General features: G+C 44.3%; 2 protein-coding genes across 2 annotated transcripts in view; one reads left to right on the forward strand and one right to left on the reverse strand.

Moving 5' to 3' along the window:
- The first annotated feature begins 115 nt into the window (after positions 1-115).
- Positions 116-8,761, forward strand: LOC119450482 (hsp70-binding protein 1). The gene is made up of 5 exons (XM_037713940.2): positions 116-472; positions 1,528-1,732; positions 4,204-4,416; positions 7,093-7,248; positions 8,330-8,761. The coding sequence occupies exons 1-5, from the start codon at positions 353-355 to the stop codon at positions 8,623-8,625; spliced, it is 990 nt and encodes a 329-aa protein (XP_037569868.1). The 5' UTR covers positions 116-352; the 3' UTR covers positions 8,626-8,761.
- Positions 8,762-15,362: 6,601 nt separating this feature from the next.
- The window catches only part of LOC119450483 (glycogen [starch] synthase), a 41,024-nt gene continuing 32,073 nt past the window's right edge, over positions 15,363-24,313 (reverse strand). The window contains exons 13-14 of the mRNA XM_037713942.2: positions 22,867-22,935; positions 15,363-15,460 (exon numbers count right to left, since the gene is read on the reverse strand). Coding sequence (XP_037569870.1) covers positions 15,413-15,460; positions 22,867-22,935 — 117 coding nt within the window. The 3' untranslated portion in view covers positions 15,363-15,412. The remainder of the gene's footprint in view (positions 15,461-22,866; positions 22,936-24,313) is intronic.

A 24,313-nucleotide genomic window follows, 5' to 3' on the forward strand; every position in this document is an offset into this window, starting at 1 on the left:
TTGCGTAATTTAGTAGGCTTCTAGTTAAGATAACAAACGATGAATAACGTTCACTGTTCATTTTACCGGCAACGTGACCACTTTTGACCGTTTTTAGCGCTAGAAACTTGCTAGATAGCCAACTATGGGATGAGCAACTCCCGAATCCCGAAACTGCCGAAAGTCCGAGAAGCGACCAGAAAATCGGAGTGAGCAACGAAGAGTGCTTTTCTCGTTCTACGAGTTCAGTTTGTGAGCTGATCCCGTTGGTGAAGTCACGTCCGTGAGTCTAACGTTTCGTATCCGTCGGGACACGGCAGTAAGAGCGAACTAGCACAAGAACTGTGTTCGTTGCTAAATTTTCGCCACAATCATGAGTGGAGATGACAACCCGCGAAACCCCAAGAATCTTCCGGCTCTGCTCAACTACTGTGTCCGGAACACGGCCAACGTAGACGCACCGAGTTCATCCACGGCTTCGATGGATCCTGAGGTAAGCTTTTTGGTTCATGCGGGGGAAACATCGAGCGATATATTAGCAGCCGGTGTTTGCCTTTGCATCTTTGTTACAATTTTGAGTCTTTCACCTGCAGATCATTGCCATCTGAGTGTTTTTAGCAAAGAAGCTCGATTTGTTTGAGAGTTAACGATGAGGCCATGTATTTTTTCCCACACTTTGGGAAATAATATATCGAAACTGGTGTCATCCTGGAAATTAATTTCAAGTGGATGCATCTTGCAAACCACCGGCTACAATTCGTAAATTGTAATATGTGTCGTGAAGTAATTAACTAAAAAGTTCATTGGTCATTTTTTGTTAATTAGTTGAATATGTGTTTCGATTTCTCGTGCTACTAATGTCCGCCTCTTCGAATAACCCAGCTCAACGATAAGAATTATGCTACCTGCCACAAGCGATTTTTAAATATTCCGGAAAGCTATTTCTCAGAATTTCTCGGATTTTGAGAATGACAACCCACAAACAAATGTCATAAAAGAGAACACCGACGCGGCTTGCCTTTTAGGTTAAATCTTCTCAGACTGAAATATTAAAAGTGCAAAACAATAACATAAACCTGAAAATGATGTAATTTTCTTGTGGTGTGGCTGTGCACTACCTTCGGGATCGGCCCACGCAGGAGGCCGCGTTTCTACCAGAAAGCTCGCCTTCATGCATAGCATTCGCCATCAGGATTTTTCAGTAGACATTATGGTTACATAAGTGAAGTTGCCGGGAAGCGTGAGAAGCAGTCGGGGATCTTTGAATGCTATCATGTTCCACTCTTAAAGGTGAAGCTTAAGCGTCCTCCAATTTTTTATGTGGCAGTGAAGTTCAAGGAAGGAAAGTTCTTACCACCATTTTTTTTTTTTTTTTCAGTAATAGGAAACATTTTTTTCGTCACTTGAATGGGAATACTTTATTAGCTTAAACTGATTTAATAGTGTTCCTTAGTGTCTCTTTAACAGCCTGCATTGACCGTTTCGTTTTTGGCCGACCATGCGCAATTTTTATATCCTAATTATTCTTTGTAATCTTATTTGTCTCAGAGGCGGAAATGGCTGGAAGAGGCAATGTCCAACATGATGGTCTCCCCCGTCGAGGAAATGCAGAAGAACCTGAATGTGATCAAGGAAACACTGAGTCACCATCGAGAGAGTGCCGAACAGGCGCCGACCGAGGAGGCATGCTCCACGCTTGAGTCTGCCCTTGAGAGCATCACCGAATACGTTGGTTCCATAGACTACGCCAAGGGTGATTATACTGTGATACTCCATGCTTTGAATCTTCACTAGTAATGCCTGCATCTCGAAAACAGACAAGGCTTGTCCTTTAGATAAGATGCACTGTAAAACTGCTCACGTCATTCCGAAGTAGACAAACTTGTACACACTGATGCACAGGTTGTGAGAATCAATGTTTCGCTGTCCAAGCTGCTAGGTTGTAATGATTCTTTTTGTCCAGTTCTATTCCACTGATCCACTGCTATAGAGCTAAGATCGCCGCTTTTGTATACATAAAAAATAGATTAAAAAATAAACACTGACGAGCAATAAATGGGGGATACAAGGTATTGCTAGATTTGTTGTCAAAAAGTTTCATGCATCGTGCCGAAAAAAGAACACAAGAAAGAGTTGTGATAAATATTAAGCTAACATCACTATCGGAAGGCTTATGCAACGAGCTTGCACCTTCACCAACATTGGTGTGTGAAAGCTCGAAAGTTTCGTTAGCTCATTTTGCTTTCTTTTTATTCACTGTGCTTACACAATGGATGTTCTCGTCGTGTACATTTTCATCCACAAAGACAAGAAAACTGGTGAATGTCTGCCATTCAGAAGGTGGAGCCGGTAACCGGCAAGATCTCTAAATTACCAGGTGTGCTGGTCAAGAAACCAAACAGGTGGCAAATATCCAGAGCTCCAAACTCTGCTGACAACATAGGCAGGGCATAGCGCAAGCCAAGGGCGAAGCACAAAATGGATTTGAACTCTATTTCGTCATTTTATTATTGCTGCCCTGTGATGCTACTAAAATAGCATGTGTGGTGCTGTCAGCGGTTGTAGTGCACATCTTTGCTGTCCACTTTATACACATGCGCATTGGCATTGCGTGCTGAAGCAGATCGCACCTTCAGAGTCGTGATGCTGTTAGTTTGAAGTGGAATATTCTCCGAGCTGGTTTTCTACGCATGGTGTTTAAGAAAAAAAGAATTAGTTCACCTTCAGGGGCCAGACAACTTACATTTGCTGTGGCCTTGTCAAGTATCAGTTTTCACTGCGTGTATCTAACAGCGTCATTTGCAAGAGTTGAATGTATATTGAAGCAGTGCAATGAGACGAAGACAGAAAACATACACTACAGGACTCACCCTATCGCACAGCTGCAATATTCCTTCAGCATGAACCAAATGAAATTATTGCTGCTTGTGAGAGTTGTTTGTTGAGAAGGAGCCCGCAGAGAACTTTGCCATGTGAAATTTTGGAGGATGTGCGCAGCTGATACACTGCAGTAATGATGATTGTTCTGGGTGTCATGTTCCACGCCCACAGTCGTTGTTTTGCAGAGCGAGCTGTGCAGCTTAGCTCACGCATACCCTAGAAACCATCCAGCAGTCAGTCAAGTGCAGTTCGAAATAACTAATCTCATTTAAATTATATATATTTTTTCTTTTTTTTGTACAAAATGTAACTAGTTTACTTTCTGGTATATGCGTCTCCTGACATAAAACAATGTGTAGTGCCTGAATTTCCCATTCCTGTCTTCAAGTATACCATGTGACCTCTTTAACTACAGTTTAATTAACATCAGTATGTTTCCAACTTGTACAATTTCCCAGTTTACACCGTCAATGTGGAGAGCATCGAAACTACCACATTTCGTCAGTATGGTCAGTATACAGGTGTTTCACTTTAACTTGGGGCAAACATTAAAAATATGCAAATGCTACGTAGCTGGACAGAACCAAGTTAATGTTGTTTGCCGTCACTTTGGGATACTTCTAAATTATAATTAGATAAAAAGTGTAAATGAGAAAATTGTAGAACGTGAGAAACTCCTGATACAGCTTTCTGTTGCTCAATACATGCTACATAAAAGTGCTTTTTCGAGCATGAAATCTGCCTGCAAATACACGCAGAGTGCATCAAGCGGCCATTCGCGCGGCAATATTGCGTGTATTCACGGGCTTCTTTTACGCTCTGAAAAACACTTTTTTGTAGCACGTATCGAGCAACAGAAAGCTGTGTCGGGAGTTTCTCATGTTGCTCTACAATTTTCTCATTGACACTTTTCATTTAATTATAATAGAGAAGTTGATTAATTAAGACTAATTATCTAATTAGGTGGAATGCAAAAAATAATCTGAGTATCTCCAAGCGACAGCAAACAACATTACCTTGATTCTGTCCAGCTACATAGCATTTGCATATTTTTAAAGTTTGGCCCAACTTTAATGAAACGCCCTGTATACTGTCCAGAACCAAATATGGCCAAAATACCACATTTTATTCTGGACATCATGTCTCTGTTTACCATGCACATGTGTGTGTGTGTGTTCATAGTACAGTACTAGTGAAGTTGTAATTGATATGCCGGTACCAGATAGGCCTGTGTATGTGCCAGTCTACACATGGCTCTTGTGCTAACAGTGCTAGTATTTGTCTGTTTGGCCACTACCTTGTTTAGATTTCTCTAAGCAGCCTATTTTTCTTTCTCTCATACAGATTTCCATAAGATTGGTGGCTTTGACGTGCTCGAGGACCTGCTTTGCTTTCCAAACAGTGGAGTTCAGTCAAAGGCGTGTGAGCTGGTTGCCGAGCTGGTACAGAACAACCCTTACTGCCAGAAACAGGCCGCACGAAGTCTCAAGTTTCTGTTGGATCTTGTGGATGCCACCCAAGAAGCTGTCCGGCTGAAAGCTCTGTACGCTGTGTCGTGTGAGTGATAAAACAAGTCGCAGACTAGAAGTTGTAGATTAGAGAGATCTCTACTCGTGGTAGAACAGTGAATCTTTGTCAATACGTACCCGCTTAATAAGTAATTCTAGTTTAAATATAGTCGCGATGAATCCTCCACCCTGTCGTCATTGCACCTAATGTATTGGCTGACCTCTTAAGCCGTAATCGCTTAACACATTCCAAACGGTTTGTGTGTAGTATTTACTTCATTTGTCGTCATCGTCATGGATGACGACATGGATGATTTCCCTTCCGTATCCGACGCGGCTAGTGCGTTGACCGTCATGGGGGCGTTCGCAGAGAAGTGGGGCCTAATAGAGAAACTGGCTCGTGGCCTTGCCGAGTTTGAGGATGGCGTCGTCACTGTAAGGCCGGCATGGCGGCAAGTGAAAATCACAGATTTTTTGCTGCATGCTCGCAAATAAAAGTTGTCTGCATGTGTGTTTGAGTGAGAATTAACAGTTTTTTTGCCAGTAAGTCTATAGCTGCTCATCTGCCATTGTCGGTTAATTAGTACGTCGCTTAGTGTGTACCTGACCCATGTTCCCCGCCAACTACGTATTAATGAGGTTTTACTGTAGTACCAGCAAAGTTGTGGCCATTAGGGCTGGTCAGTGCATGGCTATTGTCAAAGTGAAGCGCTAGCTTGCTGGTAGATCTGCTGAGATATGCTGCTGGGGGACACTTATTGGTTAGCTATATTGGTCAATGCTGAGACGTGTGGTTGCTGTGATGGATGGACATGTTGGAATGCACTCGGCAGGTAGCCAAGTTCATTCCAACGTGTCGCATTCCAACATGTTGCATTTCCAACCATGCAACAAGACAAGACATGCTGATGTATCCATTTTCGCTGCACCTATGGTTATGCCATCTAATATACTGTAGCCAGCATCTCTTGAAGCATTGCTCAAGCTCCAAAGTCAGTGTTCTTTTTTTTTTTTTTTTTTTGAAGGGGGTGTTCATGCGCTCTCGTGCCAGTGCTCCAGCATAGTCTGTCGTGTTGGACAAACAAAGGCTGGTGTATACAGAATGCTAGTTCTGAGTTCTCTTTCGCTGCCTGAAGGGCACTGCAGGCGATCATGGGCTGTATTCTGTAAGAATCTACCTAGTGGACTGTCCATTTCGGCTGTCGCTGATTGGCTGCTGCTTGATGTGCAGGAAGGTGCCAGCCAGTCTCCTTCCTGCACGTCAAGCAGTAGACAATCAGCGACAGCAGAAATGGAGAGTCCACTAGGTAGACTCTTACAGAATAGCCCCCCAGGACAGCATACAGTAAACCCTCGTTTATAACAAGATCGCTTTATTTGAAATATCGCTTAATTCAAAGTCTTTCCTGGTACTCACCGCAGTGCACGCATTTTATTTTAGACTGGAGTAATTGAAGCACAGTGGCGCAAGACCCCACTTAGTGTGAAATGGGAAACGTAAAAATTTGCATGGGCCTGCACATGACCATGTGACGTAGCATACGTGGTGGCCCTTTGCTTTTCTTTCTATCGACTTGCAGGTGCAAAGAGCACTGCAATGATCACTCCACCACATGGCAGCAGCTGGTTGTGCCTAACTGTATAACATGCCGATGACCAACAGACGAGCCAGCTGCTCACGGTTGTCAGCAGAATTCCTCCACTGTCATGTACCCGCTATTCAATGTGGGTGTAGTTCATCTTCATCATCATCATCAGCCTACATTTATGTACGCTGCAGGACGAAGGCCTCTCCATGTGATCTCCAATGACCCCTGTCTTGCGCTAGCTGATTCCAACTTGCGCCTGCAACTTTCCTAACTTCATCACCCACCCAGTTTTCTGCCGTCCTTGACTGCGCTTCCCTTCTCATGGTGCCCATTCTGTAACTCTAATGGTCTACCCGTTATCCATCCTACGAATTACGTGGCCTGCCCAGCTCTATTTTTTTTCTCTTAATATCAATTAGAATATCGGCTATCCCCATTTGCTCTCTGATCCACATCGCTCTCTTCCTGGCTCTTAACAAAAAGCCTAACATTTTTCGTTCCATCGTTTTGTGCGGTCCTTAACTTGTTCTCAAGCTTCTTTGTTAACCTCAAAGTTTCTGTCCAGTGATTGTACAATTTTCTTTTCAGTGACAGTGGTAAGCTCCCAGTCAGGATTTGACAATGCCTGCCGTATGCACTCCAACCCAATTTTATTATTCTGTAAATTTCCTTCGCATGATCAGGGTCCGGTGGGTGTAGTACAATGCACATTTTATGAGCTGTGCTGTTGGCATCCTCACCCTGCCCTACTGTGGGTCATTTAGAGACCACTTCAGCTCACTTCTGTGGAGGCTCTGCACTTGTAACGAAATGCCATTTAAAACAAATTACAGTTCTTATTGTCCTGGTGACTTCATTAAAACGAAGATTTACTGGATTTACTGTACACGCCACACACACACACACGCACGCACGCACACACACACACACACACACACACACACACACACACACATCTCTGGAATGACGCCAACATTGTGAGTGTTGCAGGAATATTGTATAATTGCCAATAAAAAACAAAATAAAAACAGCCCAAAAACAGGACACAGAAGAATAAAAAGGACAAATGTGCCATGCACCTACTAAGAACGATTGGTTTCATTGCTTGTATCACGATTTGCACCTTTTCTTTTCAGGTCTTGTGCGCCACAATATTTTGGTGTACCTGGAGTTTGAGAAATTGGACGGCTTCTCAGTGTTACTGAGGGCGCTGCAGTCGGACTCGCTGAGACTGAAAACCAAAGCAGGCTTTCTGCTTTCATCATTGTGTTCCCAGCAGGGGAGAAGCAGAGGTGGGTGTTCTTTTGTGATTCTTTCTCAGGAAACATAGGTTCATTTGAATAACAGAGCTCATCGCAGTTTTGAAGTACTGCGCACAGGAGTGGCAGGTTTGGTCCACACATGTCAATTGTTAAGCTATTGGATGGGGCCTTGTATTAGCATATTTGTATTAATATGTGCCCCCCCCCCCCCCTTTCTTTTTTGAGAGAGTTGCCAAACAGACCTTACATTGTATCTGGCATCACTTGTATTTCTCCGCAGACTCGGACCAGGTTATTGTCTTCAGTAAGGTTGTGTTCTTTCTCTGTTATTCATATCTCCCATGGCACATCAGGTGATCGTTTTTTAGAAGTAGACATTAAAAGTGTAAAATATTCCGTGGCAGATAGTGAAATTCTGTCTCATCCACTGGACTAGTTCTACAGGCAGGCATAGCATGCGCAACAAATTGCATTGTGGTGATAGCTAATGAACAAAGTTTCACTAATTTAAAATTTTCACTTTATTTCGCCCTGTTGAAGAACTGAAACCAAGCAGTAATGAAGTCGTTTATTATAGTCACATGCTCGCTTTCAATGACCATAGAAATCAAGGATCATCGAAATCTGCAAGCTCCATATTCTCCCTTCCACGAGCTCACATAAAGGAGCCAATTAAGCATGCCCACAATGTCTCTTGGTTTAAGTGGTCATTGAAAGCGAGAGTGTGACTGCGGTATTTATCTAGCAGAAATCCTGTGCTTAGCGCCATTTTCAAGACATATGTTTTGTAAATCTGTTGTAAAATGCATTCATGTTTTCATTAACACTTGTCAGCACTTAATTCTTCCATAGTGCCGGTAAGTGTGACAGTAATGAAATTTGTTTTTGCTTTTTGTGTTGCTGATCACGGGTTCCTTGGCTTCTCTACTTGGCAATCGCTTAACGCATGTTCTTTTGTAATAAAATTTTCAGTTGCGAGCAGTTTCTCGTCTTATGTGTCTCGTTTATGTCTGTGCCTTTTCGAGCTGGAACAGTGAATGAAATTTGGCTTTGATCTTATTAAATCAATCCGTCTGACAATGCATGTGATGCCATTTTCTCTGTCTTGTAGACACGCTCATCCGAATGGGCTTTGTGGAGCAGCTGGCTGCAATGCTTCGACATGAACCAGGCCCCCACCGCGAGCACCTGCTATCCACTCTCGACACACTCGTGAGTGTGTGCCCTAGTGCACGCAGTGAGTGCCGTCGCCCCGAGCTTCAGCTGGAGGACACACTCCGCACTGTCCTGGCTTCAAGCCGTGGCTGCGAGGACCAGCGCGAAGAACACGACCACAGCGCCCACATCCTGGCCACGTGCTTTGCAGACAGTGGAGCTGGCAGTGACCATGTTGAGATGGACAGGTAAAAGCAGGCCAGCCAATCGACCAAGCATGTGAACTTATGGGCGAAAAAATTCAAGGGGGGAACTGCGATGTGAGGGACGCAACGTCATCACCACCTATGGTGTTTTCAGTTCCGAGATAAAGGAATGCTTCATTCGTGTACTGTCTATGTTATTCATGTGTGGCCATGCAAGTCATCCCTGGTGCATCCAGGGACATACGCAAAGGGAAGTTTTCTGCACAATTTAGTTAGAACCCTGCGTTGAACTTGTCTTGCCTTTTGAAGTTTTAACGGTGGCTCAGTAGCATTAGTGTCATTCTGCCAAGCATGATGTCGTGGGTTTGATTTCCAGCTGCTGCGTCCACATTACATGTACATACATACCATGTGGTAGAGTGTTGCGCACTCATCGCCGTGCGAGCATTTATAAATTATAATAATACAGCGCAGGGTGTATGGCATGGTACAGATTCAAGTGTGGCACACATGTATGGCCACAGGTATGGCCACTTTTCACCTTGAGGAAACAGGGGTGTACAACAAGGCACAGGAAATCCTAATAGGCCCATCTGGTAAGCCAATAGGGAAAGGCTAAAAAGCGCGACAGCGGGACGCTGCAGTTTGAAACATCTCAGATATTCTGTACAGAAGACCAGCACACCGACAAAAATCCCCACACATTGATGGAAGTGCTGTGCCAAACTGCGCTTTGAAGAAAATGCTGCTACATGCTGCGCCAAATTGGCATTTATCACAGATATTGTGCCACTCCTGCGTCGACATGCACCTGCTCCGAATTAAACCGAGCAGAAAAAGGAAGAAACTTTTGTGGTGACATTCAATCTCGTTGCTTTTTACAATGCCAGCAGTACAATGAAAACTCCTAATTTTGATCTGTGTTGTGCTTTGTTGAAATAGTCTCTACTTAAAATAATGTGATGGCTGTGGCGGCAGGGGCACTTCGTGTTCACCTGTCCCTGGCCCGTCGCGCATCCTGATGCGTGTTGTCGCGATGTGCACAATTTTCATAGCTTGCAGCTTTGTGCCTACACCGTCCCATTAAGTAAGCACACAAGCATATATTAGGCAAGTTCACAGTAATTACCGGCAGATTGACTGTGTACCATACGCTATGACTAGCATGCGTTTCAAGTGCATGAGCTTATCCACGCGCATTATTATTAATGGGCAAGGATACGGCACTCACACCCTGTTATTAACCCACCAAACCATTAACGAATTGGGTGGCTGTATGTATCCCGCTTGTGGACACGAGTTTCGCGGATGAAATGCTTTAGCAAATGAAACGTTTAGCAGACGAAACTGATCACGAAGCCAAGGGCAGCATGGGGGGAATCAACTATTTATTGAAATGCAGAAGTAACTGTGAATTCAGGGTTAAATATCTTCTTAAACAATAATAGAAAAAATGGAGCAGCAATTTGAAGAAAAGAACTAGCATCTTAGTATAAAACATAACGGATGCAATTTTTTTAAACTAATTTTTACAGCATTTTTTTTTTTCGTTTACTCCATGCAGAGCTTAATTCCTCTGTGCACCAGGGAAGTAAGTTACTGCTCCAAGGCATTGTTTCCTTGCTCCAAACGGCAACCTTTCTGCTCCAAAAGTAAATATTTCTGTCCCGAACTGCGATTTCTCGTACTCCTAATGCTGCTCCACAAGACCAAGTGCCACTGCCTACACGAATACAGGAAATTATGCACATCTCACCGATTTCTGAGAACGTGCACCCGACCTTTCACATCGGAAGGCAACAAGCCAGAGCGCAGGCACTCGCGAGGAAGTACAGTAGACTGCCGTTGATTCGACTTCGGTTAACTTGATGCCGACTGAAGGTCTGGTTGGCGCCTATGAATTTCTATGGGGCCAAACTTTCGTTATTTCAATCCTAAAGGTGGCCTTTGCCAAATAATTCAAATGTGACCATACAGCATGCATCTGGCTCCCAATAGCGACCCCTTTACTGGCAGCGTCTGTCTCGGTGGAGCTTAGGAGATGCTGCCGAAAATGCCTATTTTGGGCCTGCCCTAGGAAGATTTTCAAGCAATAATGGTAGGTCACAGTGCCTGATTACGGTATTTACCCGATCCTATGGCGCGCCTTTGTTTTCCCAGAAAAATTTGACGGGCGGTGTTTGTATGCTTTGCCACATAACATGGCTGTATTGTGGCGAAGCTGACTTTAGGAAGCTGGCCACATCTGTGCAACACATATTAGACCCTTGCCCATTTTCCTTGCTAAAAAATAGGGTACTTGTTACATTTCTACTTTGTTTAGGAGCTACTGCATTGGACACAGAAAGTGGGCACGCGTTTGATTCTGGGGCGTCTTAGAATTGGTGAAAATACTGCCAAATGAATAAGTGGTGTGTTGAGGTTTTTTTCTGCATCTTGTTTAATTCAACCTGCCGGATAATTTGATGAATTTCGTAGGTCCAGTCAAGATTGAATAAATGAAACTCCACTCTGTGAGAACCACCCTAGTGTCTTGTACATAGGTGCGGCCAGCACCACAAGAAGCACTGAATTCGTCACCAGCATAGTCGACAATCACGGGAACAAAATAAATGAGTCGTTGCTTTCTGGAGCGAGCACTGCGGAAGCAGATGAACTAGCGATAGCGTTAGCCATCATGACAAGCCCACACTCGGAGTGCGTCATAGTCCTGACGGACTCTCAGACAGCATGCCAAAATTTGAAGGGCTGCACATCGATTCGGAGTAGAGTACACCAGCTCCCCCCATACATACACATTGTGTGGACTCTTGGGCACGAGTCTTTTGCGGCAAACAGCAGGCACACGCCTGCGCATGCACACCAGGAGCCACGAGAGGGACGCGCCGAGCAGTTACACTCCAAGCCGATACCATCAACCTACACACACATCCTACAACACTATTGCCTGCAGTGAACACTACCACCGCCGCATAATGCTCCCACGCAAGAGGAAGCCATAGTATGGCTGAAACTTCAAACAAACACATATCCGCACTTGAGTGTATCAAGCCATACACACTGCGCTGTATTCTTATAAGTGCCCACACAGCAATGAATGCACAATGCTCTATCATATGGTGTGGGCTTGCGCGAGCACACCATAGCTCACACCCATAACGCACCCCACCACACGGCAATGGGAGGAAGCACTATCCAGCTAAGACAATGGACCAGCTCGAACTAGTCAACCGAGCGAGAAGGGCAGCTAAGGCCGCTGGGCTTCTGGACTTGGGAGACCACTCACTGCAGTGTGCTTGGTCACATGCTCTTCTGTAGAAAGTTTATTCTCTCTCTCTCTCCACATTACAATTTGGTGGGATACAGAAATACTTTTTTACTGAATCTTGCATGCACGTTAGTCCTCCACCACGGCTCCTTTTTACATCCCTGTGTTGCTTTAGGATATGGAACACAGTAAGATGATGACAAATTCTAACTGGGTTCACAAGGCAGATCCACTTGGAACGCATTGTGTGGATGACACCATTTACGAGATAGGCGCCGTGAAAGCTGAGGTAAAAATGTGCTGTTGTTCCACTTACTTTCTTAACAAAACGTTGTTTTATGCATTGAATCACAGAAGTAACTGGACCGCCATTGTAAATACATTCACAAAGGTCGGGAATTAATATCTCGAAACTGGTGTCATCCTGAGAATTCCTTCCAAGTGGATCCGGATGGCCTTGCGAACTCCCCAGCTAGAATTTGTAAATTGCAATATGTGCTGTAAGGTAATTTTAAAAACTTATTTGTAAATTTTTCTCAATTTGTCGATTATGTATTTCAATTTTTTGTGCAAGTAATGCCGGCCTCTTTGAATAGACCAGCTCATGGACTAGAATTGTGCTCTGCCACAGGCAATTTTTTTATATTGCTGAAAATCTTCGCTGAAACAGCTGCAGTAGTGGCACAATGTATTGCCACCATCGAAATGAGTTATGAGGCATGTACTGCAGCAGGACTCCTTTCTCGCGCTTCCTTAAGAGCACTTGGTGCCATCTAATGGCGCCCCTTTGAAGCCCACGCATGGCCTTCGAAATGCATGGTGCGCCGGTGCGTGCAAACACTTGGAAATGCATCATGCGGCAACCACGCTCCTCTCTCACACTTCTTTCTGGGCACACTGCGCCATCTATACTCCGTTTCAGTAGTTCTTTGCAGCACAGCCAAGGCTACGAGACCTGCGAGTGCAGATTCTTGCGCAGCAAAATGTAGTGCCATATTCGTGAGAATTTAAACCAGCCAATAGACGAAGGAAAGAGAGGAGACGAGGCACACACGACTGTACTAACAACTGTGCTTTATTGAAAAACCGCATCTCCCGGAAAAACCAGGCGAGCATGCGCAGCCCAAGAGCCAACACACACACACAAACTAACATTGATTGCGATAGACCAAGAGTAGCTAGTGCCAGTGCGATAAGAAACTTAGTTCCTTCTGCACTAGCACTAGCTACTTTCATGCCAAAGGAACAAATAAGCTAGCATTGAACATGCTTGGAACAGTGTGTAAGGAGTGCGGTAAACATGCGCAAATTCTAATTAAGAAAACGGCTGCACCTGCAAATGTCATCGAGCGCACCGCGTACAAGTGGATGTTACAAGAAGGATGAAGAGATGGCGCCACTATCTTGCGCGACACACTGGCCGACTGCTCTTTATAAACCCTCCTTCTCCTCTGTATCTCAAAATATCTTGGAGACGCACATCTCTTTGGTGTCGGAGCAAATATATAATGAATTTTCTACTGATGTTATCTCAACAGCTGATCTCGCTGCGCAGTTGGGCTTCGTAGACACTACCGCCACCTGTGCTGTAGCGCTTGCTGCTAGTAGACAGGGCACGGAGGGCACCTTTAAGATGTGTTCGCCCTCCTGATTGATCGAAGAAGCCTGTAGCTTCCACAGTGCTGCACAGAACTACTGAAACAGAGTATAGTGGCGCTGCCAAGAAGCCAGCGCGTGGCCTCAGAGACGAAAAGTGTGGTGCACTGGTTGTTCCCTCGCTTGCCTCATGCCCAGTGGCACAAACTCGGTGACTAAAGTTGGCGAGAGGTTCATTGAAGACTGCACGTACCCATCACATTTACTGCGCAGCTCGCTGAAGCGTTGGCGTGAAAGAAGTTCATTGAAAAGCGGCCCATACCCAGTGCATATGTCATGCAGCCTGCTAAAGCGTAGGGTTGCTGTCCTTGAGGAACCCTTCAGACATTTGTTTGATTCTGCTCAGCATCGGAGAAATTTAAGGGACCTTTTTCAGCTATGTAGAACACACATTGCCAGTGGCACATACCTAGTTATCCAAGTTTGTGTCAAAGACGTTCATTGAAGAGTGGCACACACTGGCACATACCCAGTGACAAAAAATTATGGGGTTTGACGTGCCAAAACCACGATCTGATTTAAGCTGCACCGTAGTGGGGGACTCGGGAATAATTTGGACCAGCTGAGGTTCTTTAACGTGCACCTAAATCCAAGTACACTGGTGCTTTCACATTTCGCCCCCATCATATGTAGCCACCGTGGCCGGGATTCAGTCCCGCGACCTCGTGCTCGGCAGCCCAACACCATAGCCACTAAGCAACCATGACGGGTTCATACCCAGTGACCCAAGTTGGCATCAAAGAGGTTCATTGAAGACTGGCACAGACCAAGTGGCAAATACCCAATGCTCCAAGTCGGCATCGAAAGAGTTTCACTGAACAGCAGTACCTACCTAGTCCCGCATGTACAGTGACCCGTGTTGGCGTGAAAGAAGTTCACCGTAGAGCAGTACATATGTACACATTGCCACATACTCAGTGACCCAAGTTAGTCCGACAGTTGATTTCGAGCCTTGTTCCTAAAGCATGCGTTACCCATTCGACCATGGACTACTTAGTGACCCATGTAGGCAGGAAAATGGTTAGGTGCAGTTCCATACAAGCATACATACCTAGGTAGCCCCTGTAATGTGCGTGAAGTACTCCAAGAATGCTAATGCATTAAAAGTTTAGAAGCAGACGAGCCCTCATAATGGACACACAAGCCCTGATGCATCACGCAGAAGATAGCTCAGATGGACACATTATGCACAACAGGGTCTCGTGTCGAGGTGAGAAGTAGACGAGCCCTCATACTTAAGTCAGATGGACACTCCCTGATGCATCATGCAGAGGATAGCTCAGAAAGACACATTATACACACGGGGGTCTTGCATTCAAAATAAAGCTGCAGACTTTCAACTGCCTCTTTTGCCATGTGGTTCAAAGATTAATGCACACTGAAACGGTAATACTTGTCTTCGATAGAATCGTAATTTTCACTACAAACTTTTGATAATTTTCAAGTCTTCTCGGAGCAGCTATCGAGGGCATCTATCTGAGGTCACTTACTCCTGGTGGTGTAAACAAAGCAGTAGTGGCAGCCTTACTGGAAGATCCTATACCTACTACTCCCTTCCTCCTCTGGCGCGATAGCTTGCCTAGCGAAGTCTTCATAGTGGAAACACCGTGGAAACTTCTACATTTCATGTGCATGAACTTTCCAGCAACTGCATGATGAATTGGACTTCATTCATTATTTATTGCATCACCATATGACATGTTCGTCAGACTTTTCCTGTTGTTCTAAAGCCGATGAGGTAGTGGAAGTTTCAGGTAAACTTCTGCTTAACCCAAGTTTGTAAACATACTGCTCCCAATGGAAGCAGAATGGACGTTTTTATGAAACAACACGTGAATATGTGCTGAACAACTGCAAAACAGAAGTGTTTTATTGCTTCGGAGTAGAAGTGATGACGGGTGCTCCAGCGTCACTTGAGAAGAGAACCTGCACTGACTGACAATACCGGTGACCTGGTCTGGAAGAGAGACATTTTGTGGGTTTAATTAAACATGACAAGATGAACAACGGACACTGCACTATTTCTCGTAGGAGTGTGAAAGAGGTTGGAAGTAGTGCTTGGCTGAAAGGTTTGAGTGAGTGTGGGCATGCATTCATACACAAGAGGTGCAAGACATCGCCTTACAGAGGATCTTGTTAGTGTGACCATGGTGCATCATTCACCCCGCAAAGCCCAAACACCATTCCACACCAACTTCGTGTTTATTACTAACAGTGGCGAGCACATTTGTGCGAAAAAAAAAATCTATTAATGCTATTACAATTGAATATATATATAGTAATTAATGCAGTTGGCTTGCTGAGCTATCCAAGACTAAAACATTGCTTTCAGCGTACCAAAAGCGCCACTATGGGTTTTGCATTAAGTTTCCCCAAATTTAAATTAGCATTTTGCGGTATCAAATTCAGCGCATCTGAAATGATAAGTTGGAAGTTGTGGGGTTAAGGGTTAGGTTTGAAGAGATTGTTTATGCATTCATGCAACGAGCATTAGTGCTGGTTTATGTATTTCGTGAAAGTGTAGGGGGTTCCTGTAAGGTACAATTAGACACACAGTGCAGGAATACAACACAGATGTGAGAGTGGACACGCACAGCACCAACACCAAATCATACATCACGAACAAGCTCTCTTGGTGCCAGAGGCGTTTACACAAGTTTTTTTAATGTGCAAACGGTGCAAGGCTGTCGATTTATGAAGCACATACATGACAGTGCAACAAGACAGTCATGCAAAGCAGCTGAAACACTTCTCCCGTCAACCAGTCTTCAAGAAATTAGGAAGGGGCCCGCAGGTTTCAGGGTTTTAACAGGCAGAGCACAGGCAAGGAAGGAATAAAGACCAACAAGCACCGTGTGATACGATTGATCCATCATACTCACCTAGTGCTGAACAGTTCTGATGCAGCCATTTGTCTGCTTTGTGTGCTCACGCTTATCCCGTTTACTTTAGCTCCTGTTGGTGGGTTTATGGCATTAGCTTATCCCACATTAAGCACAGGATGTGCTTCAAGTGTTATTAAAGGCAAATATTGAAATTAAGCTGAAGCGATGAATCGCAGTGTTCCAGAGTCCAAAGCGTCACTTTACAGACGACAGAGCTTTTGTAAGCAAGAAAATTGTGTAAACATAGGACGAAATCGGCACCACAACTGTGGAAGTGCGGTACAAGCTCCCATGACATCATAATGTACCCATTTATGACTGATAAATTGTACTCTACAAGGTATATAACATTACAAATTGCTGACCCCCATTTGCTTTTAACAGGACTAATCTCCTTGCAGTACTGGCTACCGATTTGCAAACAAATCCCTCTGCTCCACTCAAAGGAAGTATGTGGCTTCGCATGTTGCTCGACTTCACCCTGTACAGTAGAACCTCGTTCCATGTTTTGTAGAAAAAAAAAGTGCGAGAAAAAAGAATACTACCTGAGAAAACGTACGATCCGAAGTGACTAAGAAATTTGACAGCCTCAACTGTAGTTGACATCTACGCAATGCGAAGCGTTGCTTGAATTGTTGCGGCACAAGACGCTGAACGTGCACAGAGCTGGTGGGGCTTCGGTGGCACTAGAAGCGTTTTGTTGTTTTCCTATTGCATAGTGTTTTAAGATGGCGATGGGAAACCGAAATGAAATCGAGCTGGCGGGCAATGCCAAAGCAAAACGTGACGCTCACATTGCACCGCCTGCAGCAGGGAACAGCGAGGCGTTTGGGTTGTCGCCTACTAAAAGCGTGCAGTACGCTTCTAACGGCACCACGCCCCACGCGCTGTAAAACGGATGGGTGATGCTTATCGCAATAGTGTTGGCAGTAATAGCTGTGAATGCAGCATGCGAGGACCCAGGAGGTGATCGAAATAAGAAACTGAGTGCGTGCTTGCATTTTTACGCGAAACGGGTATTGCAGTGAAGCCACTGCGGCGGTTGGCTACTGTTCTCGATCGGGCGCGCCTCGCACATTTTCTCGTTTACATGGGATCTAGCGGCCTGAAAACGTATCATACTATCACAGTTGGGCGATGTACTGAACGTTGGTGCCAAAAGATTGTGTTTTCAGGGAACCGGGAAAAAAAGTAAGCGTAACTCAATTGGGTCATTTTCTGTGTTCTCGATCGCAAGCGTTGGCACCGGGAAATCGTACGTAATGGGATCGTATCAATTAGGTTCTTCTGTATTTGACTCTGCGTGCCACATTTATGTCCACAATTGTGACTACAGTGATTATGGTGGTGCAAAAATTTAGAATTAGTACAGAAGTAGATTGCAGAAGTCCTCTTAAAGCACAGAAAACATAACATACAGTTTCCTCAAGAGAAGGGCACTTTGTTCTGTTTGCAAGGTATGCCTAAGGTATATAAGGCAACACGAATTTCTTTACAAACTCCAATTCGTAACCTTCAGGTCAGCCTTATAAGTCGCACCTGGAGCCATATCTCAATGATTCATCAACTGTGGTTTAGTGGTTTAAAGAAACGCTAAAGAGAAAAATAAGTTTTATAAGTAAGCTACCCTTCTGCAGTACTTACTAGTGTGCTTATGGCAGCCTTCTACAGTTGATTTAGAGTAGATTTTTCTTCTCTGTGATCAACCAGGCATGGACTCTTCACACTAGTACAAGAGCCCATTTTCAGCATATCACTTGCTAATCTGCCTACACATCTCAGATACTATGTAATGTTGAATAGCATGTCGTCGGCGCATCTGCATATCACGCAGCCACATCAGCTTGCCTTCAACTAATAGTGGAATAGTCATACAACCACACAATGTTTGCATTGGAGCAGAAAGCTGAAAGCATGAAATCACATGTCTAGGTTTTGGGCACGGGACCAGTACTTTAGTACCAGTCCAGGGCTTTGGTACTGGACTGGTACTTTGCTTTTTGTAGCAATGCGAAAATGGTGGAAGTGCGACACCAACACCGAGTTTTAGCATAACACGTCGCTCCCCTTCCTGCTCTCGCATGTGGAAAGCCGTGTTATGATGGGCAATTTAAGTTAGTTGGCTGCATGCAGTTCCATACTGCTGTGAGCAGATGAGCGAGCTCACAAATAAAAATAATTTTAAGGTGACACCAAATCCGCCGCAAGTGCTCGCTGTAAAACATGTGCTTCATTAAAGAAAGGCACCACAAATTGGAGAAAGTGCACTATTTTGATGGAGACGCGGCCGCAGCACGGCTGATGTGGTAAAGCGCCTAGCGGCAGGCGCCAAAACGTATGTTACCAACAAGCATCAGACCTGCTGTGGGATCACAGGGTGCAGTCGCTATAACCATTCCCAGAGAGAGCTTCAGGTTTCACGCTCTACTGCGTCCAGCAACAGCTGCGGCAGCCCGAGAGTTACTCGCTGTCTGTGCCGCTGCTCAGGTTATCTTCAAAAGTGTACAATAAAGAGTCTTGGAAAGCCTCCCTGAGTTGGCATCCCCCATGCCTGGATCCCCTGTATACCCAAGCCAATTGCAACAGCGCTAAATACACAACATACATGCATTGTTTAAAGCCAGTCTAAAAAAAAAAAATCTAAAAGGACACCTGGCTTTGATCTATGCCTAAGGCTATCACAGCAACAACCTGTGTAAACAAATCATTGCTGCAAAAGCCATGCAGGGGAACAGATACTTCTGCTAATGCTGGCATTGAAGCTCTATCGTTTTTTTTATCACATGGATGGTATCTGTAAAGGGGTCTCCCAAGACTCTCTTACGACACAAAGTAGCTTTTAGCTGCTGGAACAAGTAAAAAAAAAAAATACTTCAGTAGGTGCACTGCCCTGAAAAATTAATTTTACAGTCTTAAACCACAATTGGTTGGGTGGGTTAGGGGTAGGTGAAGGATAGAATGAAATAGACTTTGTAAAACACAGACCTACACAAGACCCAACTCCTTTATTTATCCATTTGTAAATACATTAGGCTGTAAAAAGCCTTGTATCTCTCATTCATGTAGAAGAGTAGCACACAACAATTTAATATAAGTTTTAGAAAAATTAGAGAGGGCAAGCTTTTGCTTTTTTTTGCTTCCATTCCATTTCCTGAAGAAATGTACAACATATGGCACAATTTTTAGAGACTGCAACACAGAGAGTGAAATTGGAAGTGTACAAGATTGCCCAACACTTTCATCAATGAGGCTTGAGTATTGGTGTGTAATGTTTAAAAGAACACTTGGGTGACATTCATGTTATGTTATCAGTTATGCCCCCAAAACTATTTTTTGTTCATAAAGGTGGACAATTCCAATTTAAAAGGCCACCAATACAACATAAAAAAGGGGCATTTTGTTAAATAACTACCGTAACTATCATCCCACAATTTGCTCTAGACATCATTCACGCACTCCTTTTAAAAATTCACACACTAAAAAAAAAAAAAAAAAAAAAAAAAGATGCTGGCCACTAAGAAAAAGTTGCTCAAACCGTAGCAATGGAGAGACAGCATGCCTAAGACAACACGACAGGTAAATGCTCTTGCAAAAAAGAAAAGACAGTCCACACACATGGGTACATTTCTAGAACATCGCTAAAAAGATTGCTGCAGCAACCATCCAACATGTCTACTTGGAGGCTCAGTTATTATTCACACCCGCTAGAACAATTCATCACCCGATGGCACTAGCACAGAGAAGTTTAAAATTGTAGCAGTCTAACATACAAATTGCTTTGGGTTGTAGAAGTAGCAAGGACATGTCATGTGATACATTGGCATCTTTCTTGGATCCCTGCGATCAGAAGAAACATGTCAAGAACCCGAGAAACGGGAGGGGGGGGGCATCGAGTCTGCACGAGCTCAACGTGAAGATGGGAAAAGGACTAGCGCAACACTAGGTGACAAGTGCCAATGACAGGAAGCAACAGCAGCTGTAGGCAGCTGAGAAAAAAAGATAATAAAAACTGCTACCCTGGAACACCAGGTGAAAAAGTAGGAACACCACAGCAAGCATTATAGGAGGTGACTACCATTGCTGCCTGGCTTCTCATAACAATGAACCAAAACCGCACATTTGATATACCTTGTAATGAGCATGATTCAGCATTATTTAAGACCACAGTTGTAATGACTGCAGAGCTTGGTTTTACCAGACAAAAATGCTACCAAATATTGCATGCGAGATATACAGCCGTGGCAAAGTGTGGAGAAACTAAAAGTGAACCTTCACCCCGCAGAGATATGGCCATCACCATTTTTTCCCCCTTTACCGATGCTACCATGAGGGAATGACTATAGGGGTGGGATTTGTAGCAATCTGAATACTCTCCCACTGGCAGAGTAGCGCATTAGCCTTGAGAGCGGCCATCGTCGGAACGACTGTGCAAGAGCATATTGCGCTGTTCGCCTCGCTTCTGAAACAGTGAACCGGTCCTTCCTCTGTGCACCAGCCATGTGTTGGTTAAAATCAACAAAAATAATCAGCTCGTAAGCATACCATGACCATAACAATCCACACATGACCGAGTCTGGCTTGAGGGCAACCTCTGCTGAACACAGGCAACTCGGAATGAAGTCATGGGATGTCATTCGCAAGGGGAAGTGCCAATCAGCACAACAGAAACTCATTTCGAAATGGCTACCGAAAGCAAGTACGACAAAATGGCAGAGCTTCCGTTCTGGCGGGGCCTCTCGCTTCCCACTTACTCACACCACATGGAGTGTTTCAGATCACATTGCTACAACGCGGAGGGTGGGGGAGGGGATGAGAAAGTGTCAACGGCCTATTTGGTGCTGAGTGCTTCTCGCTCCACAGCGTCAGCGTATTCCTCGTCATCCTCGTTTTCTTCCTCCTCCTCCTCATCTTCGCTACCGTGCTCCGAGGGTGCTGGCGTGGAAGTACGCGATGCCGATGGCGATGGCGGTTCTGACATGGGCCGGGGATAGCGCATTTGCAGCTTGGGCTGGAAATATTCGCAAGTAGGAGGCAGGGAAATGGGGCAGCAGAAGTCTCCTGTTAAACACTGCTCGACAGGTGCACTGAGTACGGAAAGTTTTTCAGGAAAGGAGGGAAATCGCAGTGCAGTCAAACAAACTGCCACGTGAAAAATATTTGGCCATCCCATTTGTTACAATACTTGAGTGTTCAGTACAACCACCTGTTAGCCCTGCCTGTCATTTAACTTTGCTAAGTGATGTGTCGTCTTCGAAGACAATGATGGTGCATGTCCTAGTTGCACAGGCGCTTGGGCACGAGCGCGCCTCACACGGCCAATGCTAACCAGTGCTTTTTCCAACGCCTGAGCTACTGTCTGCTATATGTTCCATATTCCTTGTGTTCAATAAATTGTCAGCAGCTACCAGTAGCTGCGCAGATGCAATACTGAGAAAACTATTGCAATTCTGCCAAGCACTGCAGGGCGATTCAGAATTTGTTCTCTCGAGCAATCCACACTACTGGTAATTGCTATCTCTACCAATACTAATCAATAAGCTCAAGTAAGGGGTGCCATTATCCATGCCATTATGAAGGTCAATCTACGCAGGGCAAAGATATGTAATGTCTGTCATACAAAAGTTGCTCCATTAAATATGGGAATCATGTTGCTACTGCTCGATGGTTATACTGCATACGAGAAATCTCATAGCCTGTTGTGTACTGTAGGGTCAAATTAAGGCGCAAATTGTAACACACAAAATGTGTTCACATTTGATTCAAGTCTAAACCTTTCATAGATCACATACTCTGCAATAATAACTAAAACGAGCACACAAAATGTGTTCACATTTGATTCAAGTCTAAACCTTTCATAGATCACATACTCTGCTATAGTAACTAAAACGAGCACTCACCAATGTGCTCTTATTTATGTGTATATTTTGACAAGTGCTCAGTTAAATCTTTAACCCAGAAGCCTGCGCTGCGTTTGTTGACAGTTTGTATCCATATTTCCAATGATGAACCGTAGTCAGTCACAGGGCATTTTGATTTTCTTTGTGGTAATGAGTTACATCAGCTCATTCCACTCGTAACTGCCGACTTGGCGCACTCATGCATGTCATATTGTAGTTGTAGTTTAATTTGGCTGTCATGAGTGTAGAGAATATTATTGTAGACATTGAGGAAGCTCCTTGCTGGCACCTTACACAATGTTTTCATTGAATACTAAGGATAAACCTTACAACTAATTTTTTTTATTGAAAAGATTACTTGCAAAATATTGGCTATGTAGAAGAAAAGATTTGGAAATTTCATGCACTTTTTCAGGAAAGAACTTGGGAATTAAAGGCTTAAGTTACTTTCAACTGCACCCACTGAGTGGACAGGTTTCTGTCAAACTCGTAGCCATGCAAGTGTTATACCAAGAACTAACAGTCTTGATGCAGCTCAAGTTATCCTTGGACACAACTATTACTGCTGAATATCAACTTACCCCAACGTCGCCTTCCAAGAGCTCGGGGTGTGTCCTGTGCAGGGCCATTTGGCGTGCCTTCCTGTAGTACTGCACCAAGAGAGAAGGCAGGACACATCATGTGCCGAGACGCTGAGCTCAAATTTCAGTGCGTGTGTGTGTGTGTCTGTGCTTGGGCTACACAGTGGTGGTTTGTCGTGGCACTGAAAATTGCACTTTGCAGTAACGGCAGTAACAGCCGGTGCAATGAAAAGGCATGCACAGGGCATCTTTTGTACATTATCCTTAAAGTGGCCATGACATGGTTGCCCAACTATTCTCAGTTTGTCATTATGACTTAACATAGAGAGACCAATACAGTTATAACACACACACACAAAGCAAAAAGAAAAAAACTGACTCGCACTGCATATTTTAAATCCAAAATTAGAATCCGAAATCGCTGCCTCCAAGTCACCCCCTTCACTGACAGCGACCATTTTGGCATGTCTTGTGTGACATCAATAAGTAATAAGTGCGAGACCACTGCTGTGTTGCTTGCTCCAAAAATTTTCATAATCTTATCTGCAGCACGCCAGACTCTCCTTGCTCCACACCCAATGGCACTGCAAGGGCATCGCCATTGCATCGTGCCTATATAATTATTTCACTCGCGTGATAAAAACAGCACAAACCAGAGACCGGCCACAGTAACTATCGCCAGCTGACCACTAAGATGCACACAAGAAAACGAAAGTGCATACCGATGCTCACGTATACCGCACACTGACCACATACTACGCAGTTCATTTCGTCCACGGAGTTAATATAAGCAACTCTAGAAGAAAAGCTCCCCACAGCAGCAATGCATTAAAATTGGCAACCACAAGGGCGCCGCCCCGTTGCTACCCCGTACAGGTGTACAGGCACAGACGATGAGATGCAACTCATACAAGTCACGCAATCAATGCAATCCCAAGCCTCTTAGTATGGCGGCTCCATCTAGTTCAGGCGTCTGCAAATGCAGCCTTTCAGGCGCCACAAATTTTACATCCAAATTTTATAAATAGCCATCCAACTTTCTAATAAATATATGGAATGACCTTTAAACGTTGTCAAAGCGCACATGCTATGTGTAAATGCTTGTTGCATAATATTTTCAATAATCTTAACGCTACAAAAATGAGTCATAGCAACATGGCGGAACCTTTGCAGGTTCCGCTTTTTTCGCCCAGCTTTTCCTCCAGAGTTGTTATACTAACTATGATTTCGTCACTCGTCAGTGTTGCCTAACTACTGTATGGTTCAACTATGATTGTACCTGTTATGCAATAAAATTTTGCCAGCTTGCTGTGGGACGTGTACAGTTTAACATGCAATGCATGATTCAAGCCTGAAAATTTGATGTCATAGCCCCCTATAAAGACGAACTGCAGCAAAATTTCACCTTGGCTAAATTGGTTATAAATTAGTAGTACCGTATTTACTC

Source organism: Dermacentor silvarum, chromosome 4 (assembly GCF_013339745.2).
Source record: "Dermacentor silvarum isolate Dsil-2018 chromosome 4, BIME_Dsil_1.4, whole genome shotgun sequence".
NCBI lineage: Eukaryota > Metazoa > Arthropoda > Arachnida > Ixodida > Ixodidae > Dermacentor > Dermacentor silvarum.